At 53.6% G+C, this 20,685-nt stretch overlaps 1 protein-coding gene and 1 pseudogene across 1 annotated transcript; one reads left to right on the top strand and one right to left on the bottom strand.

Annotated features, from left to right (window-relative positions):
- LOC113981403 overlaps window positions 1-20,685 on the bottom strand; it is a 37,302-nt pseudogene that overhangs the window by 3,628 nt on the left and 12,989 nt on the right.
- On the top strand, window positions 16,218-17,277 carry LOC113981402 (olfactory receptor 14C36-like). Its single transcript, XM_027708781.1, has one exon. It carries the CDS (start codon window positions 16,218-16,220, stop codon window positions 17,175-17,177), a length of 960 nt encoding a protein of 319 aa, XP_027564582.1. The 3' UTR covers window positions 17,178-17,277.

The raw sequence follows: 20,685 nt of genomic DNA, 5'->3' as shown, positions 1-20,685 counted from the left end.
GGGGCGCTTTGGGTGAATTTGTGGGAGTTAAAAGGGTCTTGGGGGCATTGGGGGGTCAAAGGAATCTGTGGGGAAAGGAATTAAAGAAAAAAAAGGGGGGGTTGGGGGACATTGGGGGGGTTAATGGGGCCTAGAGGGGAACAGGAGGGGCTTCCCTACAAGCAGGTGAGTCCTGAGACCCCCCTCGTGCCCCAAGACCCTCTTGGTGTCCCCAGTTCCCCCCCTTGACGCTCCCAATTCCACTGTCCCTAAACCCCTCCCCACAGTCCCCACTGTCCCCAAACCCCATCCCTGATGTCCCTAAACCTCCATCTCACCCCAGGAGCCCCCCATGGACCCTCTGACGGAAAACACTCTCCCGCCCCCGCTCACAGAAAGGCCAAGGGCATCTGGGGACACCTTGGGGACAGTTGGGGGGCTTTGTGGGGCACTGGGGGATACTGGGACACACTGGGGGGAAACAGGGGGCACTGGGAGGGACTGGGGAGTTACTGGGGGATTACCAGGACACACGGGGGGACACTGGGAGGTTACTGGGCCATACTGGGGGTTACTGGGTGCTCACTGGAGGATCACTGAGCCATACTGGGGGGCAGTGGGAGGTCACTGAGAGGGTTACTGGGCCATACTGAGGCTCACTGGGATATACTGGGGGCACTGGGATTCCCTTACCTGGATGTGGTACATCTCCCCTCCCGGATTTTCGGAGGCACCCACAGGACCCCTCCCCTGGGGGCTGGGGGATCCCCTGAACCCCACTGCTGGGTTTTAGGGGACTGCCGGGCCCCCCTCCCTGTGGAGTCTCTGTGTGCTGAGTTTTGGGGGTCTCTGAGTTTTAGGGTGGGGAATTGGGATCCCCTTTCCCTGGGGTCGGTCCGCCGACACAAAGACCCCATAAAATATCCTCAAACCCCCTGAAATCCCCTCAGAAAGCCACCTCTGGACCCATTGAAACCTCTTCAAGGACCTCACAAATCTCCTCGGAGACCTCATCCCCCCCCCAGGACCCCCTAAACTCTCTTAGTGACCTGCAAAACCCACCTGGGACGCCCCAGACCTTTTCAGGGACCCTCAAAACCGTCTGGGACTTCTGAAATCCCCCTAGAAACCCCCAAAACTTCTTCAAAGACCCCCCCTGAGAGCCCCAGGACCTCCCAATTCCCTCGGAGACTCCAAAACTCCCTCAGGGATTCCCAAACCCCTTCAGGGACCTTCAACATCCTCCCTAAGTCCCCTCACGACACCAAACCCCCTCACAGACCCCCCAAAACCTCCTCAGGGACCCCTAAAAGCCCCTAAGGGACCCCAAAGCCACAGAACAGCAGAAGAGCTTTCTGTAAAGGAAGGGAGCAAAGAATATGAGAAGACCAAGGAAAAACTGAAGCAAAGCAATAAAATCATCCTGGCCCTTGCAGTTTTTCCTTCACCTTTTCCTCACTTTTCCTTTTTTAGGGTTCTTTCTTTGGTTGGCTGGTTTAGAATATTTTTTTCCGAGGGACTTTGTCAGAAACCGATCCAACATCCGGGTTCCTGGGAGGCCCCCGGGCCCCGCAGCCCCCGAGAGGGTTACACGGCCCTGCGGTCTGACCCTGGGGAACCCCCGAACCCCCGCGCTAAACCCTCCCGAGCCCTCCAGCCTTTCCACCCACAGCCGCGCTCCCTGCAGCCCCTGAGGGGATCCCCAGAGTCCCGCTCTCGCCGCCCCCCCCGTGCCAGCTCACACAGACAAAGGGAGGCCCCGCCGCCATCACCGATTCCCAGCAGCCAACATGGCGCTCTGCGCACGCACCGCGTTCGAGAACACCGCCGCAGCCAATCAGCACGCGGCCACTTTAACTCCCACAATGCACCGCGCGGGGCGAAAGCGGGACGGAAGGCGGGCAGGGGCCGTGTCCGCGCGCTGATTGGCTGCGGGGCGGGTCAGTACTGGTGGTGCGCGCGCAGAGCGAGCGCTATGTTGGCTGCTGGGAATCCGTGATGGCGGCGGGGTCTGCATTGAGCTGTGTGAGCTGGCGGGGGGGGCGGCGAGAGCGGGGTCTGGTGATCTCCTCGGGGGCTGTGGGGAGCTCGGGTGTGGGTTGGAGGGCTCGGGAGGGTTTAGCGGAGCAGTTCGGGGGTTCCCGGGGACGTTTTGAGGGGTGTTGAGGAGGTTCGGTGTCCTGAGGGGACTCAGGAGGGAGGTTGAAGGTCCCTGAAGGGGTTTGGGAGTCTCCGAGGGGGTTTTGGTTTCTGAGGAGATTTGGGGTGTTCCAGGTGGGCTCTGGGGGTCTCTGAGGAGGTTTGAAGGTCCTGGGGGGCTTTGCGGGGACCTTTTAGGCAGTCTTAGGGTCTCTGGGGGGGTTTAAGGGGTCCCAGATGGTTTTGAGGGTCCCTGAGGAGGACTGGGGGGGTCCCTGATCAGCCTTGGGGGGTCCCAGGTGAGTTTTGCCGGTCACTGAGAGGGTTTAGGTGGTAAGGGGGACAGATGAGGTCTCTGAGGGGATTTGAGGGGACATTGAGGAGGTTTCAATGGGTCGAGGGGTGGATTTCAGGGGTTTTGAGTGGATTTTGTGGGGTCCCCTAAAGCCCAGCAGTGGGTTCACGGGGTCCCCCAGCCCCAAGGGGCCCTAGTGATGCCCCCAAAATCTGGGGGGGAGATGTACCACATCCGGATATGGGGAATCTAGTGCCCCCAGTATATCCCAATGACCTCCCAGTGATCCTCAGTATGGCCCAGTAACCCCCTGAGTGACCAGCCAGTGTGTCCCAGTGACCTCTTACTGCCCCCAAGTATGGCCCAGTGATCCTCCAGTGAGCACCCAGTAACCCCCAGTATGGCCCAGTAACTTCTGAGTGTCTCCCTGTGTGTCCTGGTAATCCCCCAGTAACTCCCCAGTTCTCTGCCAGTGACCCTCAGTGTGCCCCAGTTCACCTCCAGTCCCTCCCAGTGCCCCCTGGTTCCCCCCAGTGTGTCCCAGTATCCCCCAGTAATCCCCCAGTGCCCCCCAAAGCCCCCCAACTGTCCCCAACATGTCCCCAGATGCCCTTGGCCTTTCTGTGAGCGTGGGGGGATGAGAGAGGGGGTCTTTTTGTGGTCAGAGGGTCCAGGGGGGGCTCCTGGGGTGAGTTGGAGGGTTGGGAACATCAGGGATGGGGTTTGGGGACAGTGGAACTGGGGGTGCCAAGGAGGGAATTGGGGCCATGGGGAGGCTATGGGGACACTGGAGACACCAGGGGGGTCTCGAAGTGTCAAGGGGGGAACTGGGAACACCAAGGTGGTCTTGGGGACACCAGGGGGGTCTCAGGATACACCTGCTCTTGGTGCAGCCCCTCCTTTCCCCCCCAGGCCTCTTTAACCCTCCCAAATGTCCCCTAACCTCCATTTTCCCTTTAATGCCCTCCCCCCACAGATCCCTTTGACACCCCAATACCCCCAAACCCCGTTTTAATTCCCTTAAATGCACCCAAAGACCCCCAAATCCCCATCCAATACCCCCCACATCTCCCCAAATCTCTCCCAGCCCCCCCCCCTCAAATCCCTTCCAACCCCCCCCAAAGAGGGATCACCCGGCACCCTGGGACAGGAACACAGTGGCCTGTACTGGGGGCACTGGGCTGTACTGGGAGGGCACTGGGGGGGGGGCTCAGGTGTCCCAGGACAACGTGTCCCAGCTCCAGGAGAGATCTGGGGAGCAGTGAGGAGGTACTGGTCTGTGCTGGTCTGTCCTGGTTTGTACCCGAATCCCCAAAGCCCCTCCCCAGCTCCCCCAGGACCCTCCCGCACCCCAAAGCCCCCCAGGCCCCTGAGTTGGTCCTGCTGCCCCTTGAGCATCTGCAGCTCCTGCAGAACCAGGCATTTCTTTGCTCCCCACAGGATCGTTCCCACACCCAGAATGGAATCTGGAGGCAGCAGGATGTGCACAGTGCTCCCATTTCCTACAGTGCAAAGGGGTTGCAGGGAATGATTCCCCTGCTCTTGCAGATCTGCCAAAACCTGCAGGGCACAGAAGTGGGAGCTTCAGGAATTTGCTGGCCTTGGGAGTGGAGCTAACAGGGTATTGAGAAGAACATATCCCTCAAATACAATCTCTCTGCATACACAGTATCTGTCTGGAGAGGCAGATAAAGCAATAATCAGATATATTCTGTATCATATATATGGCACATATTCTATAGAATCCATCCTAAGGTATTGTATGATATATCTGTAAGATATTCTAAATAATAAGCAATAATAAGGCAAGTGTCCTCCTTAGGGACACACACTTCAGAAGGGAACTTGCACTTGACCCCCCCCTCTCTTCAGCTTTGAGCCACCCGGTGCCACAGAGGAGGACAGAGCTCCTGTGGAACATTCTATTCCATTGTCACAGAGCAAGGAATGAACCCAAACTGTTGCCTGTGTTTGTTCCCTGGGGGTCTCTGCAGCAGCAAGCACAGCACCACACTGACTGCTCTGGGCTGTGCAGGCATTTGTGGTTCTGCCTGTCTCACACACACACACAAAAGTCTGGTGTAGTGCTGCCCTCAGGAAAACCCCCCAACCTTAAATTGAGTCCCCATCGTGTAGTCGTGAAAGAAGCTGTCAGTGAATTTGCCAGAAAGCATAAAAAATAGAAGAGCTCACAGTTATACACAAATACAGGTAATTACTGTTCTGACTACACATTCCAGATTAATTTGGTGCAGTGATAATAAAAATCACAAATGCACATAACGCTGTGCAAGAGAACACAGATTGACCAAGTGAAGTCAGACAATAGAGATAAATTCGAGAAGGTCAGCAGTGCACTGTTTTACTCCTGCTAACACTTGTGGACTGTCTGACTTCATGTACAGGATGGACGTCCCTGTGCCCCTGGGGCTGCCAGTGCCATGGTGGGCAGCAGGAACCACAGAGGATGGTGCCAGTGAGGCAAAGAGCCACAGCCACAGATTGACTTCTGTGTCTGGGCCAGCAGAATGGATTCTGTCTATCCATTGGCACAACCCATTGCAGCTCAACAATTTCAGTGTCTGACTGCCCAGGATTCTCTCACACTAAACTTCACAGACCAGCCTTTGGTACTGGTAGGCAAAAAGTAGCCTTTAATCCTTGCAAACATGGAAACCACACATCCCAGGATACTGGCACAAAACAGCAGAGAAGTCCACTTGTCAGAAATGATGGCAGGGGAGAAGAAGTGGAATGAGGAAGGATTTGCAAACCAAAGCACAGGGGTAATGATGCAGGCCTGAAGTCCAGTGATTTCATATTTATTCTCTACACTGAAAATAGGAAGAAAAAAATTGAGTTTTAAGGGACACTACATTAATACAGCTTTTGATTAATATATAACAATTCAGTCAGGTGCTCATGAAATGACCTCGCTCTCCTCATCCTACCAATTACACATCTTATTTTTGGTTTAATCTTCATATTATGGAGTATATTTTGGCTGAACCTTAACTTTTTTCAGTTTTGGGGGGAGGGTTCATCTCTTTTTCTGAGGGTTTTTTTGCCTGAATCTCGTGGGTTTGGGTTTTTCTGGGTGAAATCTTGGTGTTTTGGAGGTTTTTATGGCCACAGGATGCCCGGTGAGTTCTAGAAATGGCCTTGGGCAGGAGGAACCCCCAAGCCAACGTACTCAGCCCTTATTTTCCCCCCCATCAGGATTTGTCCTTCCCAAAGCTTGGGTGGATGGAGGAGGAGGCTGCGAGGAAGAGGAAGATGCCTCGGGCCCCCCAGGCAGGTGAGGAGGAAGTCAGTGGCCCTTTGGGCCGATGTTGTGCTGGCTCTGGCAGCCGAGCATGGTCCCCGGATGCAGGACAACCCCGCTGCTGCCGCTGTCCTGCCAGGGCCGGAGTTGGGGGGATGTCCTTGGCCTTCCCTCTGGGCCAGAGGCAAATCCCCTCCCTGTCCTTCTTGCTTCCTGCCCCAGGCCCCGAGCTGAGGACGGAGAGCCTGGAGGACAAATCCCCCCGGCAGACCCTGGTGGGAGAGGCCGTTTTGAAGGGCTCCACGGCGCTGGAAGGCAGCGGGGAGGAAAAGGCCCAGAGATCCCCCCACAGGAGGGGCTCCAAAGCCAGCCCAGGGTGCTCTGAGGAGGAAAGAGCCAGCCTGTGCCAGGAAAGCGGCCAGAGCTTGAGGCGGAGCTGTGACCTGGTGGTCCCTGAGCAGCCTCCCAGCAGGGAGAAGCCCTTCAGGTGCTTGGAATGTGGGAAGAGCTTCAGGAAGAGCTTCAACCTCCTCACCCACCAGCACATCCACACTGGGGAAGGGCCCTACACGTGTAGGGAATTTGGGAAGAGCTTCAGGCAGAACTCCAACCTCCGCGCCCACCAGCGCATCCACACTGGGGAATGGCCCTACATGTGTGGGGAATGTGGGAAGAGCTTCAGGGATAGCTCCCACCTGATCCAACACCAGCATATCCACACCGGGGAACGGCCCTACACCTGTAGGGAATGTGGGAAGAGCTTCAGCCAGAGTTCCACCCTCCTCCAACACCATGGTATGCACACTGGGGAACGGCCCTTCACGTGTGGGGAATGTGGGAAGAGCTTCAGTTACAGCTCCAGGCTCCGCATCCACCGACGCATCCACACTGGGGAACGGCCCTACAAGTGCTTGGAATGTGGGAAGAGGTTTCTGACCAGCTCAGATCTCCTCAGGCATGAGCAGACGCACACGGATGAGAGGCCCTTCCGCTGCACCGACTGCGGGAAGGGCTTCAACCGGAACTCCCACCTCATCACCCACCAGCGCATCCACACCGGGGAGAGGCCCTACAAGTGTGGGGAGTGTGGGAAGAGCTTCACTGACAGGTCTACCTTGACCAGACACCAACGGACCCACCAGTAAGGGAAACCCTCGAGTGCCTCAACTGCGGGAAGAGCTTCGGCCGCTGCTCCAACTCCATCAGCCATTGGAGGACTCCCACTGGATGATCCACAGGGACCCATGTTGGGCACAGACCTGGTGGCCCACGTTCCAGGTGATCCGTGCTGGGCAGTGTATTGGGTCTGGATGGCCATGTTTTGGTAGCAGGGCGGCTCCAGGGGATGGTTCTGTGAGCAGCTGCCAGAAGCTTCTCCTGTGTCCAGCCCCTGTCCCAACCCCCCTGACAGCAAGGGTGACCCAGGGTCTTTTTAATCCAGGCCTTGGGCAGATTAGAGTGAAAGGACAGTGAATAATCAGTGTTTATAGATATATATATATATGTAGTGTTTAGTTTAGAACAGTTTGGTTGCCATGTAAAGCAGGTTTGGAACCATTTTGGTTCCTGTCTGTGGTGATATGAAAGCATAAAAATAACATTTAAGAAAATGTAGAAGGGAAAAGAAAGAAAATATCAGAGTAGAAAGATGCAGAGCCCCCTCCCCCCCCCGAGGATAGTTTATCCATATCCATATATATATGTATATGTTGGGTTTAGTCTAGAACAATATTTTTTCCATGTAAAGTAGGTTTGGGGCAGTTTTGGCTCCTGTCTATAGTGATACAAAACCATAAAAATAACACTTCCCCTCTCTGGCTCCAAGCCCAGCCTGTCCCCTCCAGGGGTGGGTGTTTCCCCCTCTGCCCCAGGCAGTTCTGTTGCCCTTGGGCAGCAAAGCCCTCACTGCTTCTGCAACTGGAGAGTGTTGGAGCCATGGACCATTAACATTCCAGCCTCTCCCAGCTCTCCATCCCAAAAGTTGAGAGGGATCAATCTGTCACCTCAAAGTGGACCAATCCCATTGAAAATGGCTCGATCCCATTCCAAAACTCCTCTGTTTCTTATTTTCCCTATGTAATTCTGGAGCAGCCGATGCCACCCCTCAGCTCTCTGCAGGCTGAGGCTTGGCCTTGCACTTTTGCCTTTGCTGGATTTCTTCATCAGATATTTCTCCCTCACTGAAAAGAAAAATATGGAAGGTTTTAGATAATCTGGACATCTTTAGACCATCTGGACAAATTACAGTTTGCAGTTTTGGAACAGCTCAGCCAGAACGTTTTCCGTGTTTGATCATTGGTTCCCATCCCTCCCAGGAGGGAGGACACTGAACTCTTCCACAGAAACAGAAAACTAGTTTTCTGCACCAGCCTCTGGGAAAATTGAATGGTAGAGTGGACTGTTCAAAACCACCTTGAAAGCAATGGGCAGTGGGACCTTCAAACCTTGGGATCTGCATTTAGCAAAAGCCACCTAGTTAGTTAATCCTGTAAGCTCAAGAGAGAAAACTCCAGGCCAATTCAGTGTCTAAGATCAGCTAAAAAGAGCAGGTCCTTTCATCAGGCCCACAGGCCCAGGGGAACACACACGACGCGCGCCCTCCCAGGCAATGGTTCTACAGTTTTAGAAGATGGTCCCTCCAATGCCAGAACTCTCCACCCCCCGGTTCTGCCCAGTTCTGCCCCCGACACACCCCTTGGGGAATTGGGTTTGGGGGTCTTTGGGACCCCTTCTTCCTCATCTTTCTCTTCTTCACAGCACGTACAGTCCTTGGAGCGCCTCCAAAGTTCTGGGCTTGAAGGTTGCTTTGTCTCTTGCGGGATCTTGTTGTCCAGGCCTAGGGTGTGATATTGTTCAATAGAGGTGTTTTTCTACAGTTCTACCTTGAAAAGAAGTCTAAACATGCTAAAGGAATTTAGAAAGTTTGATATCAAATGGGGTCATAGGGTTGGGTCTGTGTAAAGTACTGTGCTAAAGGGTAGCATATAATACAGCTACATTAACATCTACATTTACTACACAACTACTTTTAAAATCTAAAAAAAAAAAAATATCCAGAAAGCTTTAAGGCATGACACAAACCTAGTTAGGTAACTCTACCAGTTGAACTGGCCCTGCCCAAAAAAAACCTCTATGTTCCATTGAAGGGGATAAAATCCCTGTGGTCCATATGAGGAATACGTTAGGGAGGACAGTTTGGATTAGTCCTACCTTAAGCAAAGGCAAACTCACCCACAGGATTGTTTCTGCTCAAGGACTTGGGTGCACTTGGTGGATGATGCAGAGAGATGGGGAAACACTCTGTGTACCTCAAGGGGATTTGATTTTTGGGTCAGAACAGTCTGTGATGTTGAACTGTAGAATATTGTTTTCTGAATGACGCTCCCACTGTGTGCCAGAACTCCCATGAACAATGAGGTCTTTCCTTATGTACAGTTTTTTATTTTCTATGCTTTTGATGTTTTCTTTAGAAAAAAAAGTCATGTTTACATTCCTTACTTTTTCAGTAGCCCCCTTCTTGTGTGTCCCAGAGACTTAGTCTAAGTGGAGAGTCTCATATTGGATTTGAGTGACATAAAGAAACCTGGAAAAACTTTCACATCTGGGTCTCATGGAATCAAAGGAAACCTGGGACACTGGGGAAACTCATGGAACCAGGGAGACCCTGGGACACTGTGGAGCCTCACAGAATCAAGGGGCCATTGGGATACTGCAGGACCTTCTGGGGCCAAAGGAACCCTGGACCACTGCAGAACCTCACAGAGGTGGGAAGCTGCTGTGTGGGGGTCCCCACAGTCTCTGAGGCTGCTGCAGGAGAAGGCGAGTGAAGCCAATTTGCAGAAGTGGAAGCCATGGGCAACGCCACTGAGCCCCCTTGCCACGGTCAGTTACCATGGCAACCATCATACATTCCCATTGTGTGCTGGGTTAGAAGTAAACCGGAGGGAGAAATGAACCCACCCGAGGGGTTACGAGTCAGAATTACAATTTACTAAGAAGTTACAATAGATACAATGATACAGAGATAACTGGTTTTAACTCACAAAAATAGCTGTGTAATCCAGCACCCTGGGACAAGAACAGAACAGTGCTGAGCACCACGTGGCTCCCCAGGGTGCAAAGTAAAAGGAAAAGAAAACCTGTTGGTCCAGATGATGGTGGCAGTTCTGTTGAGGTAGTGATGGCAGTCCTGTCAGGAGTGGCAGTGGAAGTCCTGTTGGAGTTATGGTCCTCCTCTCGATCCCACGAGTGGTACCAGAAGTCCCCAAAGCCCAAGAGTATATGTGCTCAGGTTCAGGTGGGGATGTCCAGCACCTCCCCCAGGGCAGGGAGTTTCCCAATGGGCGATTTAACTCTGTGAGTCACAGGGTATTTTTGGAGTGTTTGATGGTCTGGGTGTTGCAGCTGCCTGTTATGTCAGTCCAAGGCGGCCCATTAGCAGAGATGACCCCTCAGGCTGGGTGTGAAGGTGCTAATGCCTCCCCAGAGGGGAGTTATAACAGCTGAGTCATGGGTGTGAAGACAAAGGAACACTTCTTACACAGTTCTTCCACACCCAGCTTGTAGCCTGAGGAGTCAGGTGGGTCCTGGGCAGCTGCTGCAAAGGATCCATTCTTAAGAGTCCATCAGAAATGACACAGAGGGTGTAGAATACACAGTTTTGGTTGCACCGACACAGTGATAAACTGGTCCCGGCCCAGGCAACTAAGACAGATTGCTAGGGTCGGTTACCATGGCAACCATAAAACACTCCCCTAGCTACAGTCAGTTACCATGGAAACCACCATACATTCTCATTGCTACGGTCAATTACCATGGCAACCATCACACATTCCCATTGCTATAGTTGGTTACCATGGTAACCAGCATACTTTCCACTGCTACGGTCAGTTACCATGGCAACAAGCATACATTCTCATTTGCACTGTCAGTTATCATGGGAACCATTATACATTCCTGTTGCTAAGGTGAGTTACCATGGCAACCACCATACATTCCCATCACTGTGGTGAGTTACTATGGCAACCATCGTACATTCCCATTGCTGCAGTCAGTTACCATGGCAACCATCACACCTCCCACTGCTACAGTCAGTTACCATGACAACCATCATACTTCCCAGTGGTACAGTCGGTTACCATGGCAACTATAATACATTCCTGTTGCTACGGTGGCTTACCATGTCAACCATCATACATTCCCATTGCTAAGGTTGGTTACCATGGCAATCCACATAGATTCCCTTTGCTACGATCAGTTACGATGGCAACCATCATACTTTCCCATTGCTACAGTCGGTTACCATGGCAACTATCATACTTCCAACTGCTACAGTCAGTTACCATGGAAACCATCATGCAGTCGCGTTGCTATGGTCAGTTACCATGGCAACCATCACACATTCCCATTGCTATGGTTGGTTACCATGGCAACTATAACACATTCCCATTGTAATGGCCAGTTAGCATGGCAACCATGGCAACCATTATATATTTCCATTGCTATGGTCGGTTACCAAGCCAAACACCACACATTCCTGTTTCTACGGTCAGTTACTATGGCAACTATCACACATTACTGTTGCTATGGTTAGTTTACCCTGGCTACCATCATACCTCCCACTGCTATGGTCAATTACCATAGAAACAATCATACATTCCCATTGCTAGAATCAGTTACCATGGCAACCATCATACATTCTCATTGCTATGGTTAGTTACTACGGCAACCATTATACATTCCCATTCCTACGGTTGGTTATCATGGCAACCAGCATACATTCCCATTGTTAGTCAGTTACCATGGCAACCTTTAACATTCCGATTGCTACAGTGAGTTACCATGGCAACCATCAGACATTCCCATTTATACGGTCTGTTACCATGGCAACAATCATAGATTACTGTTGCTACAGTCGGTTACCATGGTAACTATCATACTTCCCACTGATACGGTCAGTTACCATGGCAATCAGCATACATTCTCATTGCTACAGTCAGTTACCATGGCAACCATCATATATTCCCATTACTACAGTCGGTTACTATGGTAACCATCATACACTCCCATTCCTACAGTCAGTTACCATGGCAATCATCAAACATTCCCATTGCTACACTGAGTTACCATAGTAACTATCATACATTCCAATTGCTACGGTCTGTTACCATGGCAACCACCATACATCCTACATTCCCATTGCTACGGTCAGTTTCTATGGTAACCTCTTGGTTCCTCTTGGACAGAAGCAGATGCAGATGAGCCTCCCTGTTGTCCACCAACCTGCCAGCTGTGCTCTAAAGGCCTGTGTCCCAAGGTGTGTCTTGATCAAGACCCTGCACAAACCTCTGGGACTCTTTGCATCCTGTCCTGGTTCCTTTCCAGTGAATTCCAGGGTTATCAAAACCAACTTGAATGGGCTCTTTGTTTCACTCCACAATGTCACTCAAACCACTCTCTCCTCTGACCCTCACCCACTAAAGTTCACCCAAGTTGTTCATACCCTAGAGGAGCTCCACAGCTCCAAGAAGCCTCTTTCCCGCTGAGGACACCTCTCTTCTGCTCTTTCTCTCCTCTGTCTCCTTGGCCTTCTCTCCCAACCCATCACAGCCCTGCAACCTGGGAACTGTCTCAGCAGGCCTGGGCTGTTATTGCCTGCAAGTGGAATGAAGAGAGACTTGGGGCTGCAGCTGCTCCTACCTGTGCCCCACACGCAGGGCATTGGGGCCTGTCTGGCTGCAGCCCCTCAGCGGGGGCACCAGAGGTAAGAACAGACTTGCAGTGGGGAAAGCTGCTCTGAAAGCCCCGAGAGCTGGGCTGTGCAGAGGCTTTGCTGACAATGGCCTTTGGGGTGCACGTGCTGGGACTCAGGCCCAGGGGGAAAATCCCAGGCCTGATCCCTGAGGAGATCAGCACATGCTGCTGAAATGCTGGGGGAGAGAAGAGCCAGCAGAGGGAGGAAACAAGTGTGGACAGCCTGGGCTGATGTGCTTTGGACTCGTGCCTGGCCCGGCCTTGGCTGGGCAGAGAAGGGACAGCCTTTGTGTCCCTACAGGGCTGGGATTCACTCCCTGCCCCAAAGGCACCCAATGTGTCTGAGAAGCCCTGGGTGGTGCCTGTCCCACAACTGCTGGGAATGGGGACGGGCTTCCTGCACAGGCCCTGTGCTGTCCATGGCAGCTGCTGCACTTGTGCTGCAGAGCCCTGGCACCTCCCCTGGCACTACAGGCCCCTCTTTGGCTGTTCAATCCAGGCTCAGCTGCCCTGAATGAGGTTCAACATTGAAGGGATGTCCAGGAGACAACTGCCATTGTACTCTGAGGACATGTAGAAAATACCCTGATAAAGAACAGGAGAGAGACCTCTCTCCCTGTGCCACCTGACTCCATTTGATCACCTGAACACCTCTATGGGCTGCCCTGGACAGAAGGAAGAGAGACAGGTTCCCCTGTCCCACATGTGGGCACCTTCTGCCACTGAAGTTGGCCAAAGCAATGTCCCAGCAGCCTCCAAGAAGATCCCACAGCTGCTGCCCTGTCCCTAGGAACTGCTCCACTGGAGCCTGCAGTTCCCAGCAGGAATCTCGGTCACTTCTGGCCCCTCAGAAGGAACCAGGGCTTTGTGTCCCAGCAGGTCACTCCTGGCTTTGGTCTTCCTTCATTCCCATGGGAGCTGGGACAAGGAGTCACCTGCAGGTTCCTGTTTTGGGCCCACTGAAGTGGGGCAGGAGGAATCCCAGCCCATGGGGGTTGTGGAGGGAGCTGAGTGTCCTTCTGGCCCCAGGTCTGCAGAGCCACAATGAGACACCTCTGTTGACTCAGCTGAGTCCCTTCCCTCAGTGGGGGTGAAGGAGATCCCTCCTGGGCACTGTCTGGGTTTCCTGTCTAATGATGGGACATGAAAAGGGGACTCTTGGACTTAACTCTGTGTCTGTTTGGAGAAATGACAGTGCTGAAAGAAGTGTCTGTGCCCAGGTGAGAGAAGGAACATCATTATTTCCTTCAGCTGTGTGCCAGCAGGTTCCCCTGGAGCCCCAGGGACAGCTGGAGGGAGCCCAGAGGGGCAGAGCAAGGGCTGCCTGGGGCTGTTGCTGTGCTGCTGAGCTGGGCTGGGCTCCTGGCACACACCGAGCTCCTGGCAACCAAGAAGAGCTTCAAAGAGACAGCTCTGCTGGTGAGCAGCTCCTCTGCACAGCCCAGCAGGGCTGAGGGCACTGCCTGCAGCACCCAGGGCACAGGAGAGAAGGCAGAGAGATGAGAGGCAGCCTGGGCTGGGAGGTGACTGAGCTCTCACTACATGAAAAACCTTCCCAGGTTTTGAAGGAAGAATTCTCTGGCTGTAGGAAAGTTCATCTTGCCTTCCTGGAGGGACCTCCTAAAGCTGGTCCATCCCAGAGCTTCTAGGATCTTTCAGCAGGACTCTCCCAGTTGCTGCAGTGCAGAGGAAGTGGCCATATGGCAGAGCAGGGCAGGAGCTGCAGGCAGTAAGGGCAGAGAGGAGAAGGGAGCAGGAGGTTCAAGGGATCCTGGGGTGGGAGGACAGGGGAGAGCTGCTCAGGGGAGGAACCTTGCCAACCCTTTGCCACGCTCAGGCTCTGGCTGCAGAGCAGTGCAGGTGAGTTCCTGCAAGTGCCTCTCCCAGCTGCCAAATGCCAGCAGTGGCAGGAGCTGTCAGGATGGCTCTGCTGGATTTCCTAGGGTGCAGCAGGAGAAGCTGCTGCAGAGCAGGACTTGCTGCTGCCCCATCAGAGGCCCAGGGCAAGAAGGTTCCCTGTGCCAAGGCTGGCTGTGGGCTGGGAAGGTGGGGGTGCAGCCAGGGGTGCCCAGGGCTGTGGTGCAGAGCAGGGTCCTGCCCCCAGGGCTCTGTGTGCTGGGGCAGGGACTCTGCTGCCTGCCAGGGGCAGCTCTCAGCCTGGCCAAGGAGCTGCCACAGCCCTGCAGGGACAAGGTGTGGGTGGAAGGAGTGACCCCTCATGGCAGGGCAGGGCTGGGCAGGGCTGGGCGGGGCCCTTCAGCTGCAGGCTCAGGGCTCCTCACAGCTTCAGCTCCACCTCCTGCCATTTCCAGGGGCCCTTCTCAGGAAGCACATCCCCCCAGAACACCTCCCCCTTCCCAGCCACCGCAGGCTGTCTGGGATCTGCTCTGCAGCCCCTGCCCAGGCAGAGCTGCCCCTGGGCACTGGGCTGGGGATGGCTCTGGCAGCACTGGCAGGGAGCTGAGCTGGGCACAGGGAGGGGCTGCTGGCAGGAACAGCTCCTCACCCAGAGACAGGCAGGCAGGGACAGGCAGCTGCTGCCACAAGTGCTGGGCAGGGGGATGTGGGCCCCTCCCTGCTGTCCCTGTGGCACAGACCCCTTCCCTGAGCAGCTCCTCCCTGGGCTCCTTTCCCAGCCTAAGCAGAGCCTGTGCCCTCAGGTCCACGGGAGCTGGGCTGTGCATTGCCCTGCAGCAGCCAGAGCCCAGGCAAGGACAAGGCCCTGATTTCCAGCTGTCTCTCTGTGTCCCTCCTCCCTTGGCAGCATCCTTGTGGCATTTCACTGCCATCCCCTGCTGCCTGGGCTCTCCTTGTTCTCACCAGTGGGTTTTCTGAGCCAGTGTGGGGTTTGGGGGGGGGCAAATTCCTGTCCAGACACAAACCCTTTGGGTGCTGCTGTGGGGATGTGTCTGTGGCAACCAAGTGCCCAAGTGCCCTCCAGACACCTTCAGGGTATTCAGCTGTTTGCCTGGGTGTCCTGCAGGGCTGCAGGTGCCCTCCAGAAGGGCACAGCTCTGCCATAGTATCTCTGTGCTGCACAGGATCCCCATGGAGAAAACTCCTCAGTGCTAAATCCATGGCAATGCTCTGGGCAGCTGCAAGGATCATTTTGTGTCTCATTCTGGGAGGGGAGAGATGAAAAGGTGAGGAGTGTGTCAATCTGTTCTTTGGACATGGAATCCTGGATCTCTGTGCAGTTTCTTTTCGAGGGAACAGTTGAGTGTGATGCTCCTCCAGCTCCAAGCTGCCAGCACAGGGCAGCTGAGCCCAGGACTGATGGGCAGAGCAGCTCTTCTCTCTGCACTAAGGGACCGTCCCTGTGCCCCTCAGAACCCACAAGACTTGACCTGCAGTGCAATACGAATGTCAGGGATTTCAAACATCCACAACCACTCCTAACTGTGGCAGGTGCAAGTGGGTGAACAAAACCAAAGAATTCCCTCAGCTCAGTTCCTCATTTGGGCAAATTGCAAACAACAAAGCTGAGAAGCTCTTTGATGTATCACGAGTACATTTAATTTGAGATCACCCTGCATCTCAAGTTCTCTCTCCCAGCAGAGCAAGAAGGAATCCTTGGGAGCCCATCACAGAGTTCCTGCTTCCAATGGTCCCCTCAACCAGCAAAAGCCAGAGCTCAGGGGAGGGAGCTGCAGGGAGGTCTGAGTGAGGAGAGAGAGCCTGAGAGTGGGGTGGCTGAGACATGTAATGTTTGGCTGCAGAAGCCTGGTCTAACTCAGCTGTGACTTTTCCTCCTCAACAGATCAAAATACCCTGGGGAAGGAGCAAATGTCAAACAGCAGCTCCCTCCCCCAGTTCCTCCTCCTGGCATTTGGAGACAGGCGGGAGCTGCAGCTCCTGCACTTCTGGCTCTTCCTGGGCATCTCTCTGGCTGCCCTCCTGGCCAACGGCCTCATCCTCAGCGTCATAGCCTGCGACCACCACCTGCACACCCCCATGGGCTTCTTCCTGCTCAACCTCTCCCTCACAGACCTGGGCTGCATCTGCACCACTGTCCCCAAAGCCATGCACAACTCCCTCTGGGACACCACAACCATCTCCTACCATGGATGTGCTGCTCAGCTCTTTTTCGTTTCCTTCTTCATTTCAACAGAGTATTTCCTCCTCACTGTCATGTGCTACGACCACTACGTTGCCATCTGCAAACCCCTGCACTACGGGACCCTCCTGGGCAGCAGAGCTTGTGCCCACATGACAGCAACTGCCTGGGCCACTGGCTTTCTCAGTGCTCTGCTGAACACAACCAATACATTTTCCCTGCCCCTGTGCCAGGGCAATGCCCTGGGCCAGTTCTTCTGTGAAATCCCACACATCCTCAAGCTCTCCTGCTCACACTCAGGCTACCTCAGAGAAATTGGGCTTATTGGGGTTGGTGTCTGTTTAGCATTTGGTTGTTTTGTTTTCATTGTTTTCTCCTATGTGCAGATCTTCAGGGCTGTGCTGAGGATCCCCTCTGAGCAGGGACGGCACAAAGCCTTTTCCACGTGCCTCCCTCACCTGGTCGTGGTCTCTATTGTTATCAGCACTGCAGCATTTGCCTACCTGAAGCCCCCCTCCATCTCCTCCCCATCCCTGGATCTGGCACTATCAGTTCTGTACTCAGTGGTGCCTCCAGCACTGAACCCCCTCATCTACAGTCTCAGGAATCAGGACATCAAGGATGCCCTGAAGAAAATGATGACTGGATGCTTTTCAGGAGCAATAAAGTGCCAGGTTTCTGGTGTGTAGCATTCAGAATGGGACTCCTTAATGGCCCAGCCTTCCTTCTCAGGTTTTTCGTGGAGGTCATCGGGTTGTTCTTGCAATAACTTTCTGTGCAATGAAATATTATTATGTATCTGCTTTCTAAATTAGTGTCCACCTTTTGATTTTGACCCAGAGACTGTATAAATGATGAATTGTGCTTGCTGAATATTTAAAGAAAATAACGGACCCTGCAGTGCCTTCTTTGTCCAAGACCCTTCTTCTTAGATGTTCCTAAAGGAGAGCACACTGTAGGACAGGGTGGATTTGCAAATGGGGAGGGGACAATAATCCCAGCCCAGCAGCACTGCCAGGGAGCAGCAGTGCTTGGTCTTTCCAGAACTGCTCTCTTGCCACTTCCACACTGTCCTCCTGAGCCCCTTTCTCGCTGTAAGGCCTGAGTGCTCTCTGAGCACAGTCCTGTGGGCTGGAAGCCCTTGGGGCACAGGGAGGGACAGGCCCTGGGAATTGTGAAGCAGAGCTGGGCTCCCTTCCAGCATCTCCATCATGCTGTGGCATCTTCTGAGGGCAGGGCATGTACTGGGTCACTTCTTCTGTGACCTTGTTCCAGGGCTGGAACTCTCCTGCAGTGTCACCATGACACTCCTGCTCTCTGCTTTCCAGGTTTCATTTTTAGATCCAGTCTTCCCCTCCTGTTCACAGGGACATCCTGTGAGTGCTTCAGAGCTGCCATCCTGGGGCAGCTCCTGCCCAGCCTGGGCAGGTACAAGGTCTCTCCACCTGCTCCTCTCACCTCCCCAGGGCCACTGTTTTCTTCAGCCTCCTCATCCTTGCCCAGCACAGCCCTCCTGGCAGAGTTGGACACAGCCCTTGTTCTACACCCTCCTCAGGCACTTGCCCAACCCCCTCAGCTCCAGCCTGATGGCCAGAAACCTTCAGGGCAGGGAGGCACCGGGCAAAATGCTGAGGGAACCTTTCAGCTGCACTCAAATCCAATTGGAGGGGTTGGCCTCGAGGAAGAAATCCCTTCTGATTCTCCAGAACCACCAGGACAACCTGTGTTGTGTCCTGAGCACTCCTCTGGAAGTCTGGGATATGGAAAAGGCCTTTGGTGTCAGGGATATTGAGAAGGCTGGGCAGTGTCACTGGGAGACCTCTCCCTAACCCTTGGAAAGGCCAGAGCCATCCCAGAGCTTCCTGGGGCCTTGGCAAAGGCAGACATGGAACCAGTCTGCAAACAGGGCAGCAAGGAGGGTTGGGAGAGTTCCAGACTGCTCAGGCTCAGCAGGGAAGGGGATCTGGCAAGTCCTCCTGCAGCCATTCCCAGGCATGGGAAGGACAAGGCAGGGATTGCAGAATCCCTGTGGGAGGGAATAGGAGAGGATGTTGTGTGCCCAGACTTTATCAAGGCCTTTGACATGATCTCCTGTGGTCTCCTTATGGTCAGACTGGTGAGAGCTGGACTGAAGAAGTGGAAGATGTGGTGGGTGGGAAGTTGGCTGAATGAAGTGTCAAATAAAATCCATGGTACAAAGTCCTCTTGGAAGTAACTTCCTGGTGAAATCCCTCAGTGACCAGCCCTTGAACACCATTATAGAACGTCTTTATTATCTCTCTGTACAATGGGACAAAATGTGTTTTCAATTTCTTTGTGAATGATGCCAAATTTCAGGGAGCCCTTGAGCAACCTGTCCTGGTTTAAAGACACATATTGGGGCAGGAACTCCAATGAAATGAATTCACTCTCCTTTTATTCCCCACCACTAGAGGGAGACAAAATACAAGGAGATATAAGTGAAAAAAATAGCAGTTTACTGACAAGAAATATAGCAGCAAAACCACACCCTTTTGTAAACAGATAAAAAGAGGGATCCACATGTGCTTCCCTTCCCTCTTTTCCCTCTGAATGAACAAAGAACGAAAAACAAAATCACATGAAAGAGGGGCCAAAGCAAAATCTGGGAAACTCTCTGGTCTGAGCTAAGTTGTGCTGCCCAAGAACACGCTGACTCCAGAGATGTCCAAGCGGGGCAGAGACGACGACTCCGGTCCGTGCAGCGGCAGGGGGGAGGTAGCATCTCTGCTTGATTCCATGGAGTTCTGGGGAGGCACAGTGGCCCCTTGGTTCCAGGAGGTTCTGATATATCTCAGGGTTCCTTTTGTTCCAGAGAGACCGCGCATGTCACAATGGTCCCTTAGGTCCATGAGATTCCCCAGTGTCCCTGCATTCCTTTGGTTCCACGAGGCCCTGCAGTGTCACGGTGCCACTTGATTCCGTGATGTTACAAAGAATCAGAATGACCCCTTGATTTAAGGTCAACTGCACATGGGACTGCCTTAGGGGGCATGTGGGCACCCAGACAAGGGAGTTGTCACCCCCCTGGGCTCAGCCCTGGGGTCACCACATCTGGACTGGTCTGTCTGTCTGTGAGGTTCCTTATTTTGGAGGAATGAGGAAGAACTGGAGAGGATTTAGAGGAGATCTGACAGGATGGAGCTTTTCTCCATATTGGAAATAGAAAGAAATCTCCACAAAAAGTAGCATTGAAGGTTCAGACTGAAGGTGAGGAAAAAGAAATGTCACTCAATAGGGACCCTTGTACTGCAAGAGGTCACCAAGAGGGAGTCAGGATCATCCCATGGCTTTGTGTTCCAGGGAACAGCCAGAGCTGGTGCAGAGACATCAGAGAGGGTCTAGAAATGCTGCTGGGAAGGGGGGTGGGAAAGCAGGAGGGGTGTGTGCAGCCTGCAAGGCCAGAGCAGCAGCAGGGCCAGGGCAGGACAGCCTGCAGGAGAGATGGCCAAGGGCTCTGGCAGGGCTGCAAGGCCCAAAGGCACCCAGGCCTTTGTCCCCTTGCCTCTGGCAGCTGCCTCTGCCACTCAGGCCACCACAAGCAACTTTCCTTGCAGGTTCTGCACTTGGTTTCTGCCTCACCCCTCCCTCAGCAGCCTGGCAGGGGTTGCCCAGTTTTGGGCCTTTGTTGTTCCTCCCCCTCCCATCCCACTGCCCCCCAAACAGCCCTGAGCCAGCCGGGAGGGACAGGATCTGCTGGGCCAGGGCCTGGGGCTCAGGCCTTGGCCTTTGTGCTCCACAAACCCAAGCCAGGCTTTGCTCAGCATTGCAGGGGCCTGCCCAGAGCCTTTGTCTGCCTGCACTCCTGGCCTCCAAGGATCTGCTCCAAGGAGTCCCTGGGGAGGCTTTGTCAGTGCCTGCCCTCAGTGGGGCCCAGCAATGCTTCAAGGGACTTGGAGTTTGGCTTCTGACTTCTTGAGCAGTTGCTTCAATCTTCTCTCAGTACCTCAGCATCATGGGCTGGGCTGCAAACACACCGTGGGGCTCATTAAAATGCAGAAATCCCTCAGGATCTCTTTGTCTTCCTTTAATTGTCTTCAAGGCAATTTCAAAACAAGTCTTCAATATTTGTACTTTTTTATTTTAATTCAAGGATGGATATTTTTTAGTTCAGACGAGAGGTGATAGAGGTGTTCTCCAAGTGATCTTGATGCTGAGTGTCTCCTCAGGAGATCCAGA

The sequence above is a fragment of the Neopelma chrysocephalum genome, unplaced genomic scaffold, assembly GCF_003984885.1.
Source record: "Neopelma chrysocephalum unplaced genomic scaffold, ASM398488v2 Primary Assembly neopelma1_96524, whole genome shotgun sequence".
NCBI lineage: Eukaryota > Metazoa > Chordata > Aves > Passeriformes > Pipridae > Neopelma > Neopelma chrysocephalum.
The sequence above is the reverse complement of the archived record's forward strand: the minus strand, read 5'-3'. Positions and strand labels throughout refer to the sequence as shown.